This window comes from Coenobita brevimanus, chromosome 80 (genome assembly GCF_032717465.1).
Source record: "Coenobita brevimanus isolate Jiangsu-jjx chromosome 80, ASM3271746v2, whole genome shotgun sequence".
Taxonomy (NCBI): Eukaryota; Metazoa; Arthropoda; class Malacostraca; order Decapoda; family Coenobitidae; genus Coenobita; species Coenobita brevimanus.
This window is the reverse complement of record NC_137033.1, coordinates 12,907,396-12,927,879: the sequence shown is the minus strand read 5'-3', so window position 1 is coordinate 12,927,879 and position 20,484 is coordinate 12,907,396. Positions and strand designations below refer to the sequence as shown.

Below are 20,484 nucleotides of genomic sequence, written 5' to 3'. Positions count from 1 at the left end.
ATCAATGTCTTATTATGCATTATTTATTTATTTCCTACTCCCATTGCCACACCCACACCCACACCCACAACAGCAGACTGAGCCTAGTGGAGTGCTATTTATAGGCCACAAGACGTAAATATAACCAAGGATTTAACAGATACATTGTGAGTCATATTCCCTCTGGTTTATTTTCCATATATAGAATACAACCCAGTGTTATTTGGAAAAGGGCAATGTAGAACAGCCTCTTGTTCAAAGTCACAGACTTAATTTTTTACTCTAACTACTACATTACATAACTATAAAAGCTATATTACATAACTAATGCTGTACAGACTGTACTACCATGAACGCGGGGACTAAATATTTCTGAAAGACTCATTAACCCCTTCAGTACGAGCATGTTCCCTCTCTGTGTAGTGAGTGGGAAGGAAACACAGGACAAAACAGTATAACCCCTTCGCCACAGTGATGCATTTTTAACTTATTCTCGCTGCCTCCGGACGATTTAATTCAGATTTGAATAACCTTGTTGGATGAGTTTGATGCAGCCTTTATCAACTCTTTTAGCACAAGAGCTCCTTCCACATTTGACCATAATCATTTGCAGGGAAGGAGAATGAACTAGAAATATATGTTGCCGCATTGAAGCAAGAAGACGACATATTATACTTTTGTCACTGCCATATTAATTCATTCAGCCTAGGAGAGCCCTCTAACAGAAAATAATAATGATAATAATAAAGGCTACGTTCAACTTATGCATTTCAAGAAATCTACCCCAGAGTGAAGGATAATCTTTTAATGAGGGCAATGTTCAACCCCCGGTAATTCGAAAAATCTACCCAGAAGTGAATTATAACCATCTAAAAACCGTTTAACAAGAAAAACAGTTAATGGAGGCTATGTTCAACCACCGTAGCTCAAATGGTCTACCCAAAGATGAATTATAATCGTCTAAATGTTGTTAGAGAGAAGTAAAAACAAGGTCATCATGGAATTAGTCTTCTGTGTTTCCCTCCCACATATTTTACCCGTTAGTCATTACTGTTGGGTAAAGACTCCCGAGCATCTCACCCTTTCTAGTTTATTTATTTATTTTTTTTATGCACATGGTTAATACCAGCTTTTACATTATTTATGCTGACTGCAGCGATATTTCAGGGATGTAATTAACACGAAAGAGGGTGCTAAGCAAAATAAGTAAATTATATCGCTTAGGAAGGTGTTTGGGAGCCGTCTCAGAGCTCGAGATTAACAAAGTTTGAGTGTCACTTTTTATTTATTTATTTATTTATAGTTATATATATATATATATATATATATATATATATATATATATATATATATATATATATATATATTCTGGTGATTCTTAGCACTGAGGCAGCAATCGGACAACATAATTATGCTGGCGAAAACTGTGTAGGTTGGAGTGAAAGCTGGAAGAGGAGCACCCCGTTTCATAAACTTAAGTTCATGGTATTCAGTTTCCCTGCTCCAGATCGCCCCGTCTCAAGATCCGAACATTCAGTTTTCCGGCGCCAGAACACCTCGTCTCATGCACTAGGTCACGTTCAGGACATTCAGTTCTCAGCACTAGACATGGTGCAGTTGACAGCGAGGAACTGAACAGGGAGAGTGAAACGAGATTTTAGTTTTAACTTTTTTCTCGAGTCAGGATCGGACAGTTTGCATCAGTTCTCCAGTTCCGACCTTAACCCCTTCAATCCCATGGCGTACTTTTTACTTCCGTTCTTGCTATTTCCACACAGTTTCATTCAGTTCAGGGGAGACGTCTTGCAGTGGAGTTAATGATCAAGTTGAATAAAATCATCACGAGATAGCAAGAATAAATTTAAAGACATCGTCGGAGTCAAGGAGTTAATGTGAACAAACTCTTTCTCTTTGCCGCGACTGGTGATATCATTTAGCGTAGGGATCACATCTTTACTCTTTTTAGCCTTAATTGGCCCAGATTTTCGTCCTTTTCCAACATGTGTCACGTAGCTGTGTGGCAGAAAGAGATAATGCTACGGCTCTACATCCTTTCCATAGCATTTCTTCGTGACAAAGCATCATATTCTTGTATTAGTGTATTTTTATAAATCTTTATTCATAATGGAAAGACGGCGATTTTAGGCCAAGTTAGTGTAAAAAAAAGTATAGTCATAAAGGGGTGAGAATCAGTATCAAATAACTCCATTGTGCGATGGCGTTTTTTTTTTTTTTTTTTTAATGTCATCCTTGCTATTGTCAGACGTATTGTTGTAGCGTAGGGGAGAGCTGGTAATGAAGGAGTTAAAGGAAAATTAAGGTCGTAGCATAAGTAATATGGAAGGCTTCGTACTACCTTTTCTGCACCATTTATTTTGCATAGTGCACCCTTTCATTCTCCCGTATGTTACTTATTTCGTTTAAATATCGACAGGGTTTGTATTAGCAGCATGTAAGAGGATTTAGAGATGTAATATGCAGAATAAATCTCCAAGTCACTTAGAATACGACGCTTAATGATGAGTTTCGTAAATGATGCTACGTTTTACTTCTCCACTCTCTCTATCACAATGTTATTTAGTACATATATACTATATCACTAAATGTAAGCCTTTATACAGAAGGGTTCCTATACACTGCGGATCCCTATACACTATACACAGTTAAGAATATTACCACACTATACAGACACCTCGCCTATGTTAATGGTTTGAAAATATGACAAGTGTACATGAAGTAATTTAATGTAACCTTTCTACATATTGGAGAGAAAGCTAAGCATATAAATATCTCCACCAAGGATGTTATCTTTTGTTTTGTTTCTGTCTGTTTGCTGATTTGTTTGTTTATCAGTGAAATTAAATTATAACTCTTTGATGGTACTGCACCAAATTTGATATAAAGAATGAGGACCATGAGAGAAGCAGATGCTCAAACTATAGGTCAGAAAGGTCAAAGGTCCAGGTCAGGACCTTGGTGGAGGTATCCGCTTTCTGTGTGATCTTAATCTTTTTAGAGGACGGGAACCAACTTTCATAGCTTAGTTTGACCATACCCAGGAGATATTATTTTAGCTATTGGTAAACAGTTTCATCCGGCCCAGGGAAAATCCCGACCTCTAAAATGTTAAGCTATTTTTTTTTCAGTAAAATTGTATTTTCACAGTAGTGATTACGTAAGTTTTCCCCTAAAGCATCATAATCTCTAACCTAATACAAAATGATCATAAGTGAAAGCCACTGCCATGTCTTTGTGCTTCAATGAGGTATATAAGAATGCTTGCCTACTGTATGTATTAGATGTTATATCATTCTAAAGGCATATGGTTTTCTGTAAGCTGAATGAATACTCCAAGACAGTTATGTGGATGAACTGGATGTGGAAAATTAAGAGGGAGTTACTTTTGCACTGATGTTACTGAAAAAGGAGTGATTAAGCACTATTTTTGAGGGAACGCCCTCCCTGGACAAGCGTTGTAGATAAAGGAGCATCAGACAGTTAAAAGTAGGAAATCCTTAAAATTATGATTCAGGGCTAAGCTTACGATAAATTTTCACCCATAACTAATACCAATTTTTACAGAAAGATCAGGAGGCATGGAGATTCTAGCTTCTCTTTCCCTCGTTCTTCCTGCAAAATGAATCTTTCGTTACAAGAGGAAGTACATCACGAGTTATTTCACCTTACAGAAAGGACGAGTAAGAGAGAATGCCGACTTTATCCATGTTCCGTCTCCCTACAAACACATTTCCTAGTTACGAGAAAGATTCAATCGTTAATGTACTTGTGAAAGAAGATCCAGAGCGTCACTCGAGTGTCTGTGGACGGGTTGCTCTGATGGGCTGCACTTCTTGATAAGGGTCTGGTTGGTTCACCGTAGGTTCACACCAAAAGCTTGCTGATGTGGCCGAGAGTTCTACTTCACCGTAGCCCACAAAAGTTCTCACTCGCACCCGCCAGCGTCCAGCGAAGCTACTTGCGCGGGTTACAGTGATGCAAAACTCCAGCTGGAACCAGCCAGCATTTAGTGTGGCCGTGACCTTGCTTTCACCAAATCTCTGAACACATACACCATACACTGTACTCATGCCATTCTTCTTTCTATCCACATCATACACTACAGCTTATACCATACCTCCCAACACCTACACCATGCAATGCTACTTACATCATACACTGCTATTTACACCATACCACATGCAGCTTACACCATACGTTGCCACCGACACCATGCCAACTAACACCCATATCGCACGCCATACCGTACATCTTATCTCCTAACACCCATACCATACACTATCATTATTTGATTAATATGTTTGTTTATTTGCATATTTTACAGACTTTCAAACCAGTTTTCAGCAAATGCATCCCAAGCAAACCTGACTATCCATTGGTACATCTCCATAGCCAGCACACCTCCATTTCATCTCTCAGTTAACCAGCACATCTCTGACACACCTCTGTATCCCCAATACACCTCTATTGCACCTTTCCATCCCTAGTACACCTCTAATACACTCCTTTTTCCCCAGTAAACATTTAATATATCCCTCTGTCCCCAGTACACCTCTAATGCACCTCTCCGTCCACAGTACTCTGCTCTCACATGACAATATTCTTCGTTAAGTGGAGGCTCCCCAGCACATATTTCTTTAACATATTATTTTTGCATTATGGCACGGTAATACACTGTATGTATATACAGCATATAATTTACATACTCAAACTTTAGCGACAGTAAAATAGTATGGATAATATATAAGGGACTATTAGTACTTTCAGTCCTAGAAAGACCTTTAATACTGTTTTTTTTTTTTTTCCATGGACGGACGACTTTATTCAATGACGAGAGTGGTTCCCCGTCCCGAGAGGGTTAGGATCTGATAAGCAAAAGCAATTGACAAACGGGAGGTGCTAAGGAGCCTTCTACACACAAGCAAATCACAGCGTCCTCTAGTGTCTAATGAGTAAACAAAGTGATGAAGCTACGACTACGATATGAAACGGTGGGATGATGGAGATAGTGAAGATTTCAGTAATGATGGTGATGACGGTGATGGAGGTGACACTATCGCCGCTGTTGCTGCTGCTGTTGCTTCTGTTGTGGATGGTGCTGTTGCTGCTGAGACTGGTGCTGAGGTTGCTTTTGGGGTTGGTGCGGTTGTTGCTTCTGGAGGGTATGTTGCGGTTGCTGTTGTTGCTGCTTCTGATGGGACTGTTGCTGTTGTAGTTGAGGGTGGTGTTGTTGAGGTTGCTTTTGGGGTTGTTGCTGCTGGGGTTGGTACTGGGGAAGATGACCTGGGGCGTAGGGTGGAGGAAGATCAGCCAATGTGTGTGGGTTGGGTAGGGATGAGATTCTCCTGCTAGCTGAATGAACCCCATCTCTTTCCCTTCTCTCTCCACTACTTCTCCTCCCGGCTCTGGCTCCCCCGGCGGGATAACTGGGGGCGGAGTAGCTTGGAGGAGGGTCTGGGGGGTAGTTGGGGTTTCTGGGGAAGACTGGGCTTTGTGTGTACCCTTGAGAAGGCGGCGGGTAGACCTTGGTGGTGATGTGCGAGGTGGTCAGGGAGTGTTGGCCATGGAGTTGCTGGTGTGGTCCAGTGGGTTCAGACTCTGGGGCAGAGGGTTGAGGGGACAACTGAGGGTGAGATGCCACACCAGTAAGGGTGAAGACGGAGCCTCCTGAGCCCCGTGGGAGTTGTCTGGGGGTGTTGGGAGAAGCTAAAAGGCAGCCTCCTGAAGCCACCAAACCCGCCATGCCTGTGGGAGGAAGGGGGAAACTGGTTAGTTTCAGAGTTTTTACCATACCTCTTCCGCCTGAACTTGGAGAAGGTTTTCGTCAATGTGCAGCCTATACTAGATATCATTGGCAAAAGAAGACAGCACTATAGCTCTATATCCTTTCCGTAACACTTTTTCTTGGGTAACACTACTACAAAAATACTGTAGCTATGTAAAATACATCTAAAAATTAAAATAATCTGCTTGTCAATATTTTATAAATCTAAATTAAAATAATATGCATGTCAATATTTTATAAATCTGTCTTTGCATATCTATGCATCTGCCCAATACCAAACTCATACACTCTCCTCTCCTCCTACCTGTACCTTTGCTCTTTCCCCATAAAAAAAACTTCGTTGTTCAGTCGGTTTGTCGCTCCTTGTTGAAACATCTGCCTGTTTGTCTATCCGTCCGTTATTTATCTATCTGTGTATTTATATATGTCTGTATATATGTTTGTATGTATGTATGTATATATGTATATTGTACGTATATTTCAAGTATGTATATTGTATGTATGTATGTATGCATATATGTATCATATCAATGTCTTTGGTGAGTGTTTGTCTATCTGTCTGTGTCGAGTTCATTGTAATTTACTGCAACTTTCACTATAGCTCTGGGTACAGTTCTAAGCTCATTATAACTCACGAGAACTCATACTATGTCTCACTGTAATTCAGCTCACTATAACTCTCACTAAAACTCTCACTATAATTCTATCTATAAAAGTCTCAACTCACTATAAATCCCAGCTCTTTTTGACACAGCAACTCACGGTAATTCCCCATAACTTACTATGCTCACCATAACTTTCACTGAACTCACTATACCTCACTATAACTCTCATTACAATTCCGAGTACAGTTAGGATCTCATTGCAACTGTCACGATAAATCCTACTCTAACTCACTCTAACTCATTTCACTGTAACTCTCACTAAAACTCTCAGCTCACTACAACTCCCAGCTATATATAATGCTCACCGTAACTCACTATAACTCGTCGTAGCTCACTCTAACTCACTCACTATAACTGAACTCAACTCGTACCTAAGCTAACCTTCGCAGTGTCCGGAACAACAGGGGCCTGGCCTGGGTAAAAACACAAAGGGGAGGAGTTTTTAAGGTATCCAGTCAAGGGCGTGTGTGTGTGTGTGTGTGTGTGTGTGTGTGTGTGTGTGTGTGTGTGTGTGTGTGTGTGTGTGTGTGTATGGTTGCGTCACAGGCCCTGGAAGTTTGGCAACCTCCTACCTAGACGCCGCACACAACCCCGCCCTCCCCTCTCAAGTTTCTCCTGCCGAAAATCAGTGCATGGATTGGACTTTATAACTTTTGGGGTTTCCTACAGGTGAATAAATTAAAATATACTCGAATGGATGTCAGTCAATCCCCTGGACGCTGACTCGCAACCCTCTCTTATCCCTCTGCTGACTCGTAACCCTCCCTCATCTCTCTGCTGACTCGTAACCCTTCCTCATCCTTCTACACTGACTCCCAACCCTCTCTCATCTTTTTGCACTAATTCTCAACCCTCCTCATCCCTCTACACTGACTCCCAACCCTCCCTCATCTTTCTACCCTAATTTCCAGCCCTGCCTTCTCTCTCTACACTTGCTCGCAACTCTCCTTCATCTCTCTGGTTTCTCCTGTTGCTGGCTTTACAAAGGGAAGGATATATGAGAGATCAATGCGTCATCTGGAATAGGTTTCAGTGGAAGGGCTACGCCATAAGCCCTCGATGTTTGAACCCTCCCCGCCCCCCTTGACTCTCACACTTCTACCCTTATCTGTCTAGTTTCTGCCTAGTCCTGTATAACTGTCTGAGTGCTAAGTTTTCTGAGGGGTGAATAAATCGAATGGAATATGCGTGTGAATGGAGGGCTTGCATCACAGGTCCTTGAAGTTTGGCAGCCCTCAACACACACACACACACACACACACACACACACACACACACACACACACACACACACAAACTCATACTCACCCTCATGGTTTCTTCTTCTGCGGGCTTTCTAACTCTCTGACTTGGCATTTCTCAAAGGTAAATAAATAATCAGAAATCTGCTTGAAAAGATATCTGGCAACTCACTAGATGCAGCCTCTCTCTAACCCTTCTTCTTTCTCTCTATCTATCTATCTATTGCCAAACCCCTTAATCCCGTAAGGGGTGGCCACAAACAAATCGCCTCCATGTCGCTCTGTCCCCCGCCATTTCACTGCCCTGCTCCCAGCTCACACCCCCCTCTCTCACATACCTCTCCACTCCATCCCTCCATCTCATCCTCGGCCTCCCCCTTCCTCTCCCTCCCTCAACCTCACCCACATACACTCTCCTCATCAGTTTCTCACTTTCCATCCTCTCCACATGGCCAAACCACCTTAATGTGTTTCTCCTAACGCTTCCTATCACATCCACATCCACACCACACCACTCCTTCACTTCTTCATTTGTCAGCCTGTCTCTCCATGTTACTCCACATGTTCCTCTTTAATAACTCATTTCCACTGCTTTCACTCCTGACTTTTGTCCCTCCAACAACGTCCAAGCTTCACTTTCATACGTTAGAGTTGGTATAAAAATACTGTCGTGTAGCAGCTTTTTCACTTCCATGCTCACTTCCCTGTTTCTTATCACCGCCTTCAAGGAGCCAGCAACCTTTCTTCCCTGCTGCACCCTTTCAAGCACTTCACCCTCTAAACTTCCATCCTTACCCATCACACTACCCAAGTACTTAAATGCACTCACATTCTCCATTTCCTCCCCATCCAATCTCACTGTACATTCACTAACTTCACTTCTTTCGAAGACCATAATTTTACTCTTCCCTACATTCACCTTTAGATTCCGTTTCTTACACACTCTCCCAAACTCATCCACCAAGCCTTGCAGCTCCCCATCGTCTTCACTTAACAACACAGTATCATCTGCAAACAACAGTACAGGGAGTTTCCAAACACTGCCCTCTCTCACTAGGGCCACTCCAACATCCACTGCCCTACCTTGTATCTCTTTTATAACCCCATCCATATACAAACTGAACAACCATGGAGACATGACACATCCTTGTTTCAATCCAACCTTCAAATAGAAAAATTCACTTAGTTCACCATCCACACGCAGTGCAGTCTTAGCACCCTCATACATACTCTTCACGGCATTCAGCAACTTCCCATCTACTTCATATATTCTTAATATTTTCCACAATCCTTGTCTATCCACCCTGTCATATGCTTTCTCCAAATTCATGAAGGCTGCATACAACTTCCTTCCTTTCTCTAGAAACTTTTCCACTAAGGAACTATGAATGAATATCTGATCTACACAACCTCTTCCCTTTCTAAAACCTCCCTGTTCTTCTCCAGCTAATTCCTCTGTTAGTTCCCTAACTCTGTCAAGAAGTATCCTACCATATACTGTTCCTATTATACTAAGAAGGCAAATGCCCCTATGATTACCACACACTTCTTTTTCCCCTTTTCCTTTGTACAGGGGAACAATTATACCTGACTTCCAATCCTCCGGGACTCTACCTTCCTCCCAGGCCAATCTGCACATCTTCCACATCCATTCTACTACTATCTCTTCCCCATACTTCAGCATTTCACCACACACTCCATCAATTCCTGGGGCTTTCCCCATTTTAACTTTCTTCATTGCTTCCACAACTTCCATCCTACTGATTTCTTCCTCTCTTCTCACATCCTTCCTTCTCCAAACCATTCCCCAGCCACTTATATTTGCATTACTTTCATTCTCTATGTTCAACAATTCATTGAAGTGTTCTCTCCATCTGCTCACTTTTTCTCCCTTCTCCACTAGTAACCTACCATTTTTATCTTTCACTCCCCAACTAACTTCTTTGGTACCCTGTCTAACTCTCTTTACCTCTTTCCAGAACATTTTCTTACATTCCCTCCACTTTACACTCAGTTTCCTTTCGATTTCCTCATCCACTCTCTTCTTACTATCTCACTAATCTTTTCACCTCTCTCTTCCTCTCTACATATAAGTCTCTCTTCCGTCTCTCAACTTCTTCCATGCCCCTGTTTCTCATCCACTCACTTATATGCTTTCTTCTTTTGTGTCACAGCCTCTCTCCTCCTGCAAATCATCTGAATGATAGGATTTTTTAAGGTCTTATTTTTGCTCTTACAAGACGATTTTACCCAGCTTACGAAACACCTTTGATAGTGAGGGGGTTAATGAGCATATTTAAGCCCTCCTTTACAAGCAATCATTCCCTGAACTGAATAAAAACCTCTGGTGACAGCAAGAACAAGTGCAAGTAACACGTCCGCGCGATAAGTAGGTAAAACTAATAAAAGGTCTTATACTTCATGGCTTTGGAGATTTCGCAACACCTCTTCCCTAGCAGTTTAATCTGGCTATTACATCTCGACACAAATAACGTAAAGTCCAAATTGCAACGAAGTGTTCTGTGTCAGCGAGAAATACAGCCCATTAAATCTTCATTAACCACACTGGCGAAGACATTTAAATCAGTGTCAACCCTCTTCCGTCCCATGACTTTCTTTTTTCTGCCTCTTTCTTGATAGTGTCAGACGATTTTCTTCACCTTAATAGCAGCTTCTGGGAGACAATTTTATTCAGGTGACGAGACGCGCTAAACATAAAGGGTTAGATATCGCATGACAGACCTTTCCCATACTGAGTAAAATCGTCCAGTGGCAACAAGAATGAAACCTAAAAATGCGTCATTGGACCCACTGAACGCAAAACACTTACTCTGTAGCTATTTAGGTCGATGCCAGACGATTTTACTGTGATTTTGAATAACGTACATGCCACAAATGTCAACAACTGTACTCTTTTTACCCTAACTTGGCCTAACATTGCTAACTTCCCGTCCTGAATGCTAAGCTTTAACAGAAGACTGGCAATAGAATACAGCGCCAGTCATCAAGAAGCGCTAAGGAAAAGATATAGCCTGGAGCCACACTACTGCCTTTTTCTGCCACTAAGCTACGTGCAATAGGCCGCAAAAGGACGAAAATCTGTGCCATGTTAACGGGAAAATAATATGGCTGCCACAGTTCATGCTCTGGCTGAGAAGAGAGAACTTTATATAGTATTCCTATGACACACGATTTCATTCACGTGATAGAAGTTTTACAGCAGCCAAAGGGTAATATAAGACATACTGTGGTGATGATATAATAATGATGTTGTTGATGATTGCGATGGTGATGATGATGATGATGATGATTATGGTGATGATAATGATAAAAGTAATAGTGATGATGATGATGATAATGATACGCTAGTGACGACGACGACGACGACGATGATGATGATGATGATGATGATGATGATGATGATGATATGATACAGACGGTGACGATAATGGTAATATGATAGCGACGGTGATGATGACGATGATGATGATGATGATGATGATAATGAACTCAACACACACACACACACACACACACACACACACACACACACACACACACACACACACACACACACACACACACCAACTCAAACCACTATAATTGTCCCCAGTCCAATACAGCTTTACTTTCTCCCACTAATTCTGGCATCTTGGCATTTATAAATTCTAAACGAATGCGAGTCTTGAACGTTTATGAATACCCAGTGGCCCCTGAAAAGAAAACACACTGTCTTATTGTGTGTGTGTGTGTGTGTGTGTGTGTGTGTGTGTGTGTGTGTGTGTGTGTGTGTGTGTGTGTGTGTGTGTGTGTGTGTGTGTGTGTGTGTGTGTGTGTGTGATTTCGTGTGCTTGCTTTTTTTTTTTAACTGCTTGTCATGTAATCTGTATGTTTGTGGGTGTGCTGTGTGTATTTGTTGTGTGTTCAGGGTGTTTATGTGCTCTGTGCTTTTTCCTAGGTGCTGTGTGTTTGATTTTGTGTGTTCCGTGCGTTTGGCTTTGTGTTCAGTGTGTTGGTGCTTATAACTCTGTGCTTGGCTTTGTATGCAAGTGTGTTTGGCTTTGATACGATCGCTGTGTTTGGTTTCATGTCTGAATTTGTGTGTTCAGTGAGTTTTATTCTATTTTTGTGTGTGTTTTGATTTTGTATGTTTTGTGTTTGCGTTTCTTCCCTACGTTTTGGTTTTGTGAATTTTCTGAGTTTGTGTTTGAGTGTTCAGTGTTCTTGCGTGTTAATTATAGTTGGTAAAGTGCTAAGTAAATTCGGTTTTGTGTGTTCAGTGTGTTTGACTATGAGTTTGTCCAGCTTGATATTTTTGTCATAAATGAAAAAAAATCACATGAATAGACAAAAAACAAAAGACGTCAGCACAATGAAAGGGTTAAGGCTAGACCGAGTTCAAACCAAAATGATGTAGTTGTCCGTGGATGAGTGGAAATAGTAGGGGTAGGGGTGGGGATAGGGGAAGGGGAGGGGAGGAGAGCGAGATGGAGAGAGAGAGCGAGGGAGAGGAGGATTAGATGGAGAGGGTAGGGGAGAGGAGGAAGAGAGATATGGTGAGAGAGGAGAGGGAAGAGGGACGGGGAGAGGGTAGAGATGGAGAGGAGGAGATGGGATGAGGGAGGGGAAGAAGACAGGGGGATGGGAATGGGGTAGGGCAAGAGAGAGAGAGAGAGAGAGAGAGAGAGAGAGAGAGAGAGAGAGAGAGAGAGAGAGAGAGAGAGAGAGAGAGAAAATCGCTGGGAGGAACGGGGGTGAAAGGTGATGGAAGAAAAGAGGAAGAGGGACGAAGGAGAGGGACATGGAAGAGAGGTAAGGGAGGGGGGAGGGTAAAAGGGTGAGGGAGACAGGGGTAGGCAGGAGGAGGGTGAGAGGAATGGGTGAGAGGGGAGAGGGTTGAAGGAAGGGAATAAGGGTGAGGGAGAAGGCAGGGGGAGGTAGAGAGTGGAGCGGGGTGGGAGAGGGGGAGGGGGAAGTAGAGAGTCAAGAGGCGACCTTTTAGTGGGGAGACAAAAAGTGGAAGACCCTCACTGTTCTGGCTGCTGACCTACTCTGTGTGTGTGTGTGTGTGTGTGTGTGTGTGTGTGTGTGTGTGTGTGTGTGTGTGTGTGTGTGTGTGTGTGCAAGAGTGTGAATGTGTTTCGTGGATGATCTGAGGTGTGGCTGTAATTGCAGCAATTGTAGTAGTAGCAATAGTAGTGTTAATAATAATAATGATAATAATTATATTATTATTATTAATAATAATGATGATGATGATGATGATGATGATGATGATAATAATAATAATAATAATAATAATAATAATAATAATAATGATAATAATAATAATAAACGGTGCCTAAGCACAGCAAACTCGTCCCCGGCAGTCAATTTAGTGCTGACGTGTAAACACAACAGGATTTGTAGTCAAATATGTCACAAATCAAGTTTGGTGTAAATCGGGTAAAACTTGACGATTTTATGCTCATTTGAAATTTTAGGCCCGACCCACCTGACATTGACCCCCCTACCGCTAACTGTAGGGGTGACCCCCCTGATGTAATGAGGCATGTTATAGGATGCAGATTTGAAAGATGCACCTTTAGGATTTGGGTTCATGTCGATATGACGAAGCTGAAAGGAGTTAAGGCGACAAAATGTTTTTTTTTTACTTTTTTATTTTTTACATATTTTTGGGCCAGCAGCTTGGACCTTTGCCCACTTTGGCCCAAAATTTAATCAGATGATTGGAAGGTCATAGGCCATCATTCCTTTAATTTTAGTCAAAATCGCACCAGTAGTTTTCGCATAAGTTGTTAACAGATCGACGGACAGACAGACAGATAGACAGAAAAACAAGCAGACAAACTGAGTGAAAACAGTACCCGTCCCTGAGCCCATCCGGGGCGAGGACGGGTAAGAAAATAACACATCGTTTAATGAATGGGTAAAGTCAATATTGTGTTTATATTGATTTCTGTGTGTCGTCATTAGCCCCTACACTATGATGCCGTCTTTTTACTTATACAGTATTCCCCTTATATGTAAATGACTTTATTCAGTTTGAGAGACGTTTTTGGTTTGGAAGGATTAGATTTATCATTCATAAGCCCAAGTGAAATCGTCTGGAGGCAGAGAGATAAATCACACCACATAGCATCATTAGAGATTTCACCACATTGTTTTAGCGGTACAGTTCGTCCTACTTAACTTGGAGGAGATCTTCGTCTCTTTGTAGTTTATTTCCCATAACTTAGTTGCAGAGCAAGTCAGTACCTGTACTATAAATCATTATTTCCACTGTACTTTTACGTGGATGGTAAAATATTCAAGTGTTAATATCTTGTTATAACTCAACGGCAAAGTTAGTCGGTACTACAACCCAGCATCCTTTCCATTGCACTTCTTCGTGGCTAATATCATGTTCTAGTTATCATCTCTTGCTATAGCGCAGTTGCAGAATAGAGACAGTGGTATGGCTGTACATGCTTTCCATGGAATTTCTTCATGAATGGCAATATATTTGAGTATTAATTTCTTGTTACAGCTCAGTGGTAGAAAAAGACAATACTTCGGCCCAACCTTTGATCCACAAGGTTTCTTCGTGACTAGCATCATATTCTAGTGTAAATACCTAGTTACAGGCAAATGGTATAATAGGCTAATTGTAAGGTCATACATCCTTTCTTTAGCACATCCTCGCAACTAACAGTAATATTCTAGTGTTAATGTCCTGCTACATCTCAGCGCTAAAAATAGAGAGGATAATTTTAAGCAATGTAAACAGAGTACAGAGGCTGTTGCTTTGTACCTCTGCAGTTGCTAAGTTCATAGGTTGGAGTCCACCCTCTGGCACTCACGCACACTCGCACACACTCCCACACACGCACGCACGCACGCACTCTCTCACCAGGCCGGAACTTCGTCGCCGCACAGTTACGTACCCTTTTGATCTTTCTCAGTCCCATTAATGCATTCACTCGCACTGAATCATGTGCGGTTACTCTTTCATTCACACACAGACACAGACACAGACACACACACACACACACACACACACACACACACACACACGCACACACACACACACACACACACACACACACACACACACACACACACACACACACACACACACACACACACACACACACACACACACACACACACACACTACAGAGATCCGCCTTTTGGTCCCTCAGTGAAGGTCAATTGGGCAGAACAAGCGTATAAGGAAACCCATTATGGGAAGCTCTGTTTAAATCGGTTATTGTGTGTGTGTGTGTGTGTGTGTGTGTGTGTGTGTGTGTGTGTGTGTGTGTGTGTGTGTGTGTGTGTGTGTGTGCAAATTCTTAACCCCTTTCATCTCAGGTGATGGCCAGGTGTAGTCAGTCTGGAGGGTTGTTCTAACTTGTAACCAAGGAGGCTCGATTCTTCATATAAAAGGTTCATCGAATATCATACACCACTTAGTATTCAAGTTATGTATGGCTTAGTTCCGTCAGGTGAAAAATTAACAGACTATAATACACCTTGATTCGTAGTTTGGTCAGTTTAGAAAGCTCACTATTCTCTTTTTGCTCTAACTTTGTCTAAATTTCCTATCTCTCCATGCTGAGTGACGAGGTGTAGCAGCAGATTAACCCTGGAAATATGGTGCTAATCACGAAGAAGTGCAGTGAAAACGATCCTATGCTGAATAAAATTGTTGGGAGATAACTAGAATTCAAAACAGAAGTATTCGTACATTATCTAGTCTTTAAAGGTCAGTTCTTTCAGTCCGTTGGCACATTATTTTAAGATTTATTTTTTTCCTTTATCCAGACGATTTCATTCAACTTAAAGCGGGTCTGTAGAAGCGAACAGGTTTATTTCGGCTTTGTCTTCCGTATCGTGTACAAGAAGGTCTTCCCAGAGATGAATAAAATCATTTGGAGATAGGAAAAAAAGGCCTAATGCAAGGGATGTTTGATTAGGATGAAGCACAACACACAAAGTCAAGAGAATGGTAAGTTTAACCGTGGATAAGAGAACACTGAGGAAGAGGTACCACATATTCACTTCAACCAAAGTTTTTTCTGACCCTTAAACCCTTTATTACAATGGCATACCTCGCAATATCTATTTATCTACCTATATCTATCTCTATCTTTCTGTCTCTGTTTATTTATCTATCTATATTCTCTCTCTCTCTCTCTCTCTCTCTCTCTCTCTCTCTCTCTCTCTCTCTCTCTCCAGCTTAGGAAAGGCTTGAACAACTGGAGGGGCTGTATGTAGCATTCAATAACCCCTTCATCGACAGAGGTTTTTCCAGGGTTAAGTACGGTCTCCTGAAGGCTGTCTGAATGTAATGATGGCAGAGGTCGTTTAGAAGAGTTTATGTACCCTGTGTAACGGTGTCAAATTCCGGTATAGCGAGGCCAGATTCTTGCATAATGGCGATGCAGGAGCGGGAGAGGGACGCCTTCCCGTGGTGGTACCGACTTAGCTGATTGGCTCCGCTGCCCGGTGATACAAACGTCCCCCAACTCCCTCCCTATCCCCCTGAAAAAGGATGGTGGACTGCAGGAGGTGGGTAACTTCAGCCTGCAGTCCACGGGGTTCACTATTAGATGAGCCTAGGGTTGCCCAGTGCATACCGATACTGCTAAATTAGTTTCCGGCACAAAGAAGCCACACTCCGCTATGAATACTTCGGATTTCGGCGGACAGAACTTTGATTTTTGTTTAACGATGCCGAAATCTGGTAAAGGAATGCAAGATTTCGATATTTGCCGTTTGTTTTACAGTATGTTTGTTCGTTTGTTAGTGTATTTGTTTGTGTGTGTGCGTGTGTGTGTGTGTGTGTGTGTGTGTGTGTGTGTGTGTGTGTGTGTGTGTGTGTGTGTGTGTGTGTATTCGGGTATACCGTGGCAACAAGTTACAAAATCAAACCATTCGGTCTAACGAAGCCACGACATTTGTATAACGAGGCCATACATTCGGATTCAAGGAAATCGCACTCCGAACCCATAAATTCCGACATATCGAGGACGCGAAACCAGACAGTTCGGTATGACTTAGACAGACACACATTTCGGCATAACGATGCCACAACACAGGATAGTCCGGTATATTCGTAACAAAACTAGACACATTCCGGTAAACAGATCCCACTCACCAGCCAGCCCAATCAGAACCAACATGAGCGAGTCGCCGCTGCTGAGTGGTTGATCCTCCTCGTCGTCATCGTCATCGTCGTCGTCGTCATCGTCGTCGTGGTAACTGCCCCTGCCATCGAAGGCGTGCGTCTTGAGGATGAGCGTGCCGAAGACGACGACCACAAGAGAGAACACCAACACGAAGAGCAGCACCTTGCGGGTTACTCTCCATGGGCCCACCTGAGGAGAGTTAGAAAAGAGTTACAGGAGAGTTAGATAGTGATGAGCGAGTGCAGTGTTGCATAGGGCAGAGACAGAGGTTAGTGATGAGAATGAGCAGTTACATAGGGCGAAGACAGAGGAGTGTTAAATATCAATAAGATAGGGCAGAGTTTCACAGGGTAGAGGTGGAGCAGAGTTTGATAGAACTGAGTTATATAGGGTAGAGAAAGCAGAGTTGCATAGGGCTGGGTAAAAAAGTTTCATAAAGCAGACATGGAACAGTTAGACAGAACTGAAATAGAGCAGAATTACACAGTGTAGAGATAGAACAGTTAGACAGAGTAATGATAAAACATCACCTTCCAGGTCACTCTCCATGGGTTCACCTGCAGAGAGAGAGGAGAGTTAGAACAAAGCTAGAGAGGGCCGAGGTGAAGCAGAGTTAGACTAAGCAGAGATGAATTAGACTTAGGCTGAACACTAGAGACAATAGCAACACGAAGAATAGGACCTTGCGGAACACTCATGGGCCCACCTAAGGAGACAAGGCAAAGACAGACAGAGGAGAGACAGATCCATAGCAGGAGTTACAGAGTAGAGCTAGAAATTCAGATATAGCGGGTAAAGTAGAATCTGGGGATAATTAGGCAGAACAGAGCTAGGTAGAGAAGTGGACTTTAGACAGGGCACAATAAGAGATAACAGAGCAGGGACAGGTAGAACATAGGTAGGGCTGAGTAAGATAAACAGAGACAAAGCAGAGTTAGACAGAGGAGAGACTTTCCACGTGGAGAGTTAGAGCAGTGCTATAATAATGTCAGTCAGAAATATGAGTTAGACAAAACTGCTCTATATATTCAGTATGTAGAGCATCGGTATATACCATCTTTTTCCTTTTTCTGCCTCTAGCCACCCATTCAGATTACTTACCTATCTCTACATGCTCATCAAACATATATGTTAACACGTACTTAATATTCTATCAGTTATCTGTATAACTGCCTATCAATCTCTCATTCAGCCTATGTAGCTATTTGGACACGAAATAATATTAGCTATTTTGCGGCGATAACTGAAAAAATGATTTGCGGGAGTATATAGGACGAGAAGAGATGCTGATTAACGGTTTCAGTCGCATAACGTCATTTTTATATTTTATTCTTGCTGCTGGTGCTGGAGAGGGACACCTTCTTGTGGTGGCACCGATACAACCAGGCGACTTAACTGCCTGGCTGTACAAGGGTCCCTAAGCTACTTCCCAATCCCCCCCAAAAGGGAGACAGTAAACTGCATGAGAAGGGTAATTTAAACCTGCAGTCCACCGGGTTCACCTTACAAATGAGCCTGGGGTTGCAATTACTCCTACTGCACTTGCTGATACTATGGTTTCATCACTTTAACAAGGCGCAGAATTTCATTCTTTTGCGGCTTGTTTTGCGTAGCGCAATGGCAGAGAACGACAGTCACGGTTCTACATCCTTTTCAGAGCATTTCATCGTGATTATTTTTATACTTAAGCGCTACTTTCTTGTCACAAGCCAGCATTCAAGATGGAGAGACGGCAATTTTCAGAAATGCCAATGTGAAGTGGGAATAGATTGTTTTGCTCAGGTTAGAGGAACATCCAAGCAGTAAAGGAATTAATGGAAGATATAATTATCTAACTCTTCCAGCTTGAAAAATCTTCTATGAACTTAAATCATATGGAAGTCGCAAGAATAAACTACTGGCCTAAAACTGTCATCCCTTCATGTTGCATGCTAAGCTGTAACGGTAGATTAACACCACAATACGATGCTAGTCACAAAGAAGGGCAATGGAGATGATGTAGAACCACAGTATTATCTTTGTGCACTGAGCTACGTGAAAATCTGCAAAATGACAAAAATCTGGGCCAAGACTGAGTAAAAAAAAGGTCATTATAATGACCTACTCAGGAGGAAGAGGTTAAAGAATGATAGTTTTTTTTTCATGGACGGAAGACAATACTAAATTAGCCTTTTTTGTGCCTTGACGTGTTTATCACTTTATTCTTGTTGACTCCAGACAATTTAATCCCCTTAGGAGAGCTCCCAAGAAGTGGAGGAATTAGCGAAGACTATATTTTACCCGTCCTGTTTGAAAGATCTCTCCTAAATTGAGTAATACTGTCGTAAGTAGCAAGATTGAATGATTATACCTTACTAAAAGGATCGGGTTAAACTCTACTCATTTTACTCCAACCTGGCCCAAAACTGCCAAATTTGAATATCGAACTATAACAAGGGATTAATACTAGAATAGGATGGTGGCCACAAAGAGGTGCTATGGGAAGGGTGAAGAGCCATAGTATTTTCTTATTTAGCCAGTGAGCTACGTGAAATAGGCTGCAAAAAGACAAACATCTGGGCCAAGATAAGGTAAAAGAACTATAGGAAAAGGCTATTATGAGGACTGATACAGGGTTTAACGAACAAAAATAAAGTTAACCTAGGTCCTTTGTAAACCTTACTCATCCGTGCTCTCTGACCTCGTCTTTTAACCACATTGTTTTTCCTCAGCTTGTTTTTGTACTTGAATAATCACGCCTTCCTGCTCTCGCTTGCTCATTCATGCAGCTGCACACACACACACACACACACACACACACACACACACACACACACACACACACACACACACACACACACACACACTAGCTGAGAGAGAGAGGAAGATATATATATATATATATATATATATATATATATATATATATATATATATATATATATATATAGAGAGAGAGAGAGAGAGAGAGAGAGAGAGAGAGAGAGAGAGAGAGAGAACATGTATAACACTGGCCTCCCTTATTTATTTGCTCCCCGACATTTCTAACCTTTAATCTGGAATGCCAGCCCTCCCATTTCCGGTCTTACTGTCTGATGTCACGGCCAGAAGTCTCCCACCGCATCCGCTAGTACGTTCCGAGGCCCCTAATTATGTTTTTGAGGTCTCTAATGACGTCTAATTAATGATGTTTGGGAGTTCCTAGTGACGTGTAATTGGGGTGACGTCTGGGGCTGGTATTTAAGTTCCTAACGACGTCTGGGGTCTCTCATAACATCCCTAACTGTGTCTCCCTACTGATGTCCGGGGCTCCTAATGATGTCCTTAGCCATTCCTACTGTCCCTAATGATATACGTAATTGTGCCTACTCTCCCTAATGATGTCTACCTGGAAGGGTCCGTGTCACCTTTAGCTTTTAAAATTTTGAGCCCAGGACGCCATGTTTTTTTTTTTATTTGTTTTACTTTTTTTATCATTCATAGCGAGAGAAAATTTCGTCGAGATGTCCACAGGCTGAAGGGGTTAAAATTCTCAGTCACATACTGTATATTTTAATCAGTGTCTGCTTGTGATCGTGTTTGCTATCCACTCTCTCTCTCTCTCTCTCTCCTCAAGGCGACATTTAGCGACCTTTGTTTTGCGA

General features: G+C 42.1%; 1 protein-coding gene across 1 annotated transcript in view; it reads right to left on the bottom strand.

The window, feature by feature from the left end:
- Nucleotides 1-4,900: 4,900 nt before the first annotated feature.
- Nucleotides 4,901-20,484, bottom strand: part of LOC145409235 (uncharacterized) — a 54,644-nt gene continuing 39,060 nt past the window's right edge. Inside the window, exons 3-4 of the mRNA XM_080279717.1 lie at nt 16,831-17,050; nt 4,901-5,742 (exon numbers count right to left, since the gene is read on the bottom strand). Coding sequence (XP_080135843.1) covers nt 5,051-5,742; nt 16,831-17,050 — 912 coding nt within the window. The 3' untranslated portion in view covers nt 4,901-5,050. The remainder of the gene's footprint in view (nt 5,743-16,830; nt 17,051-20,484) is intronic.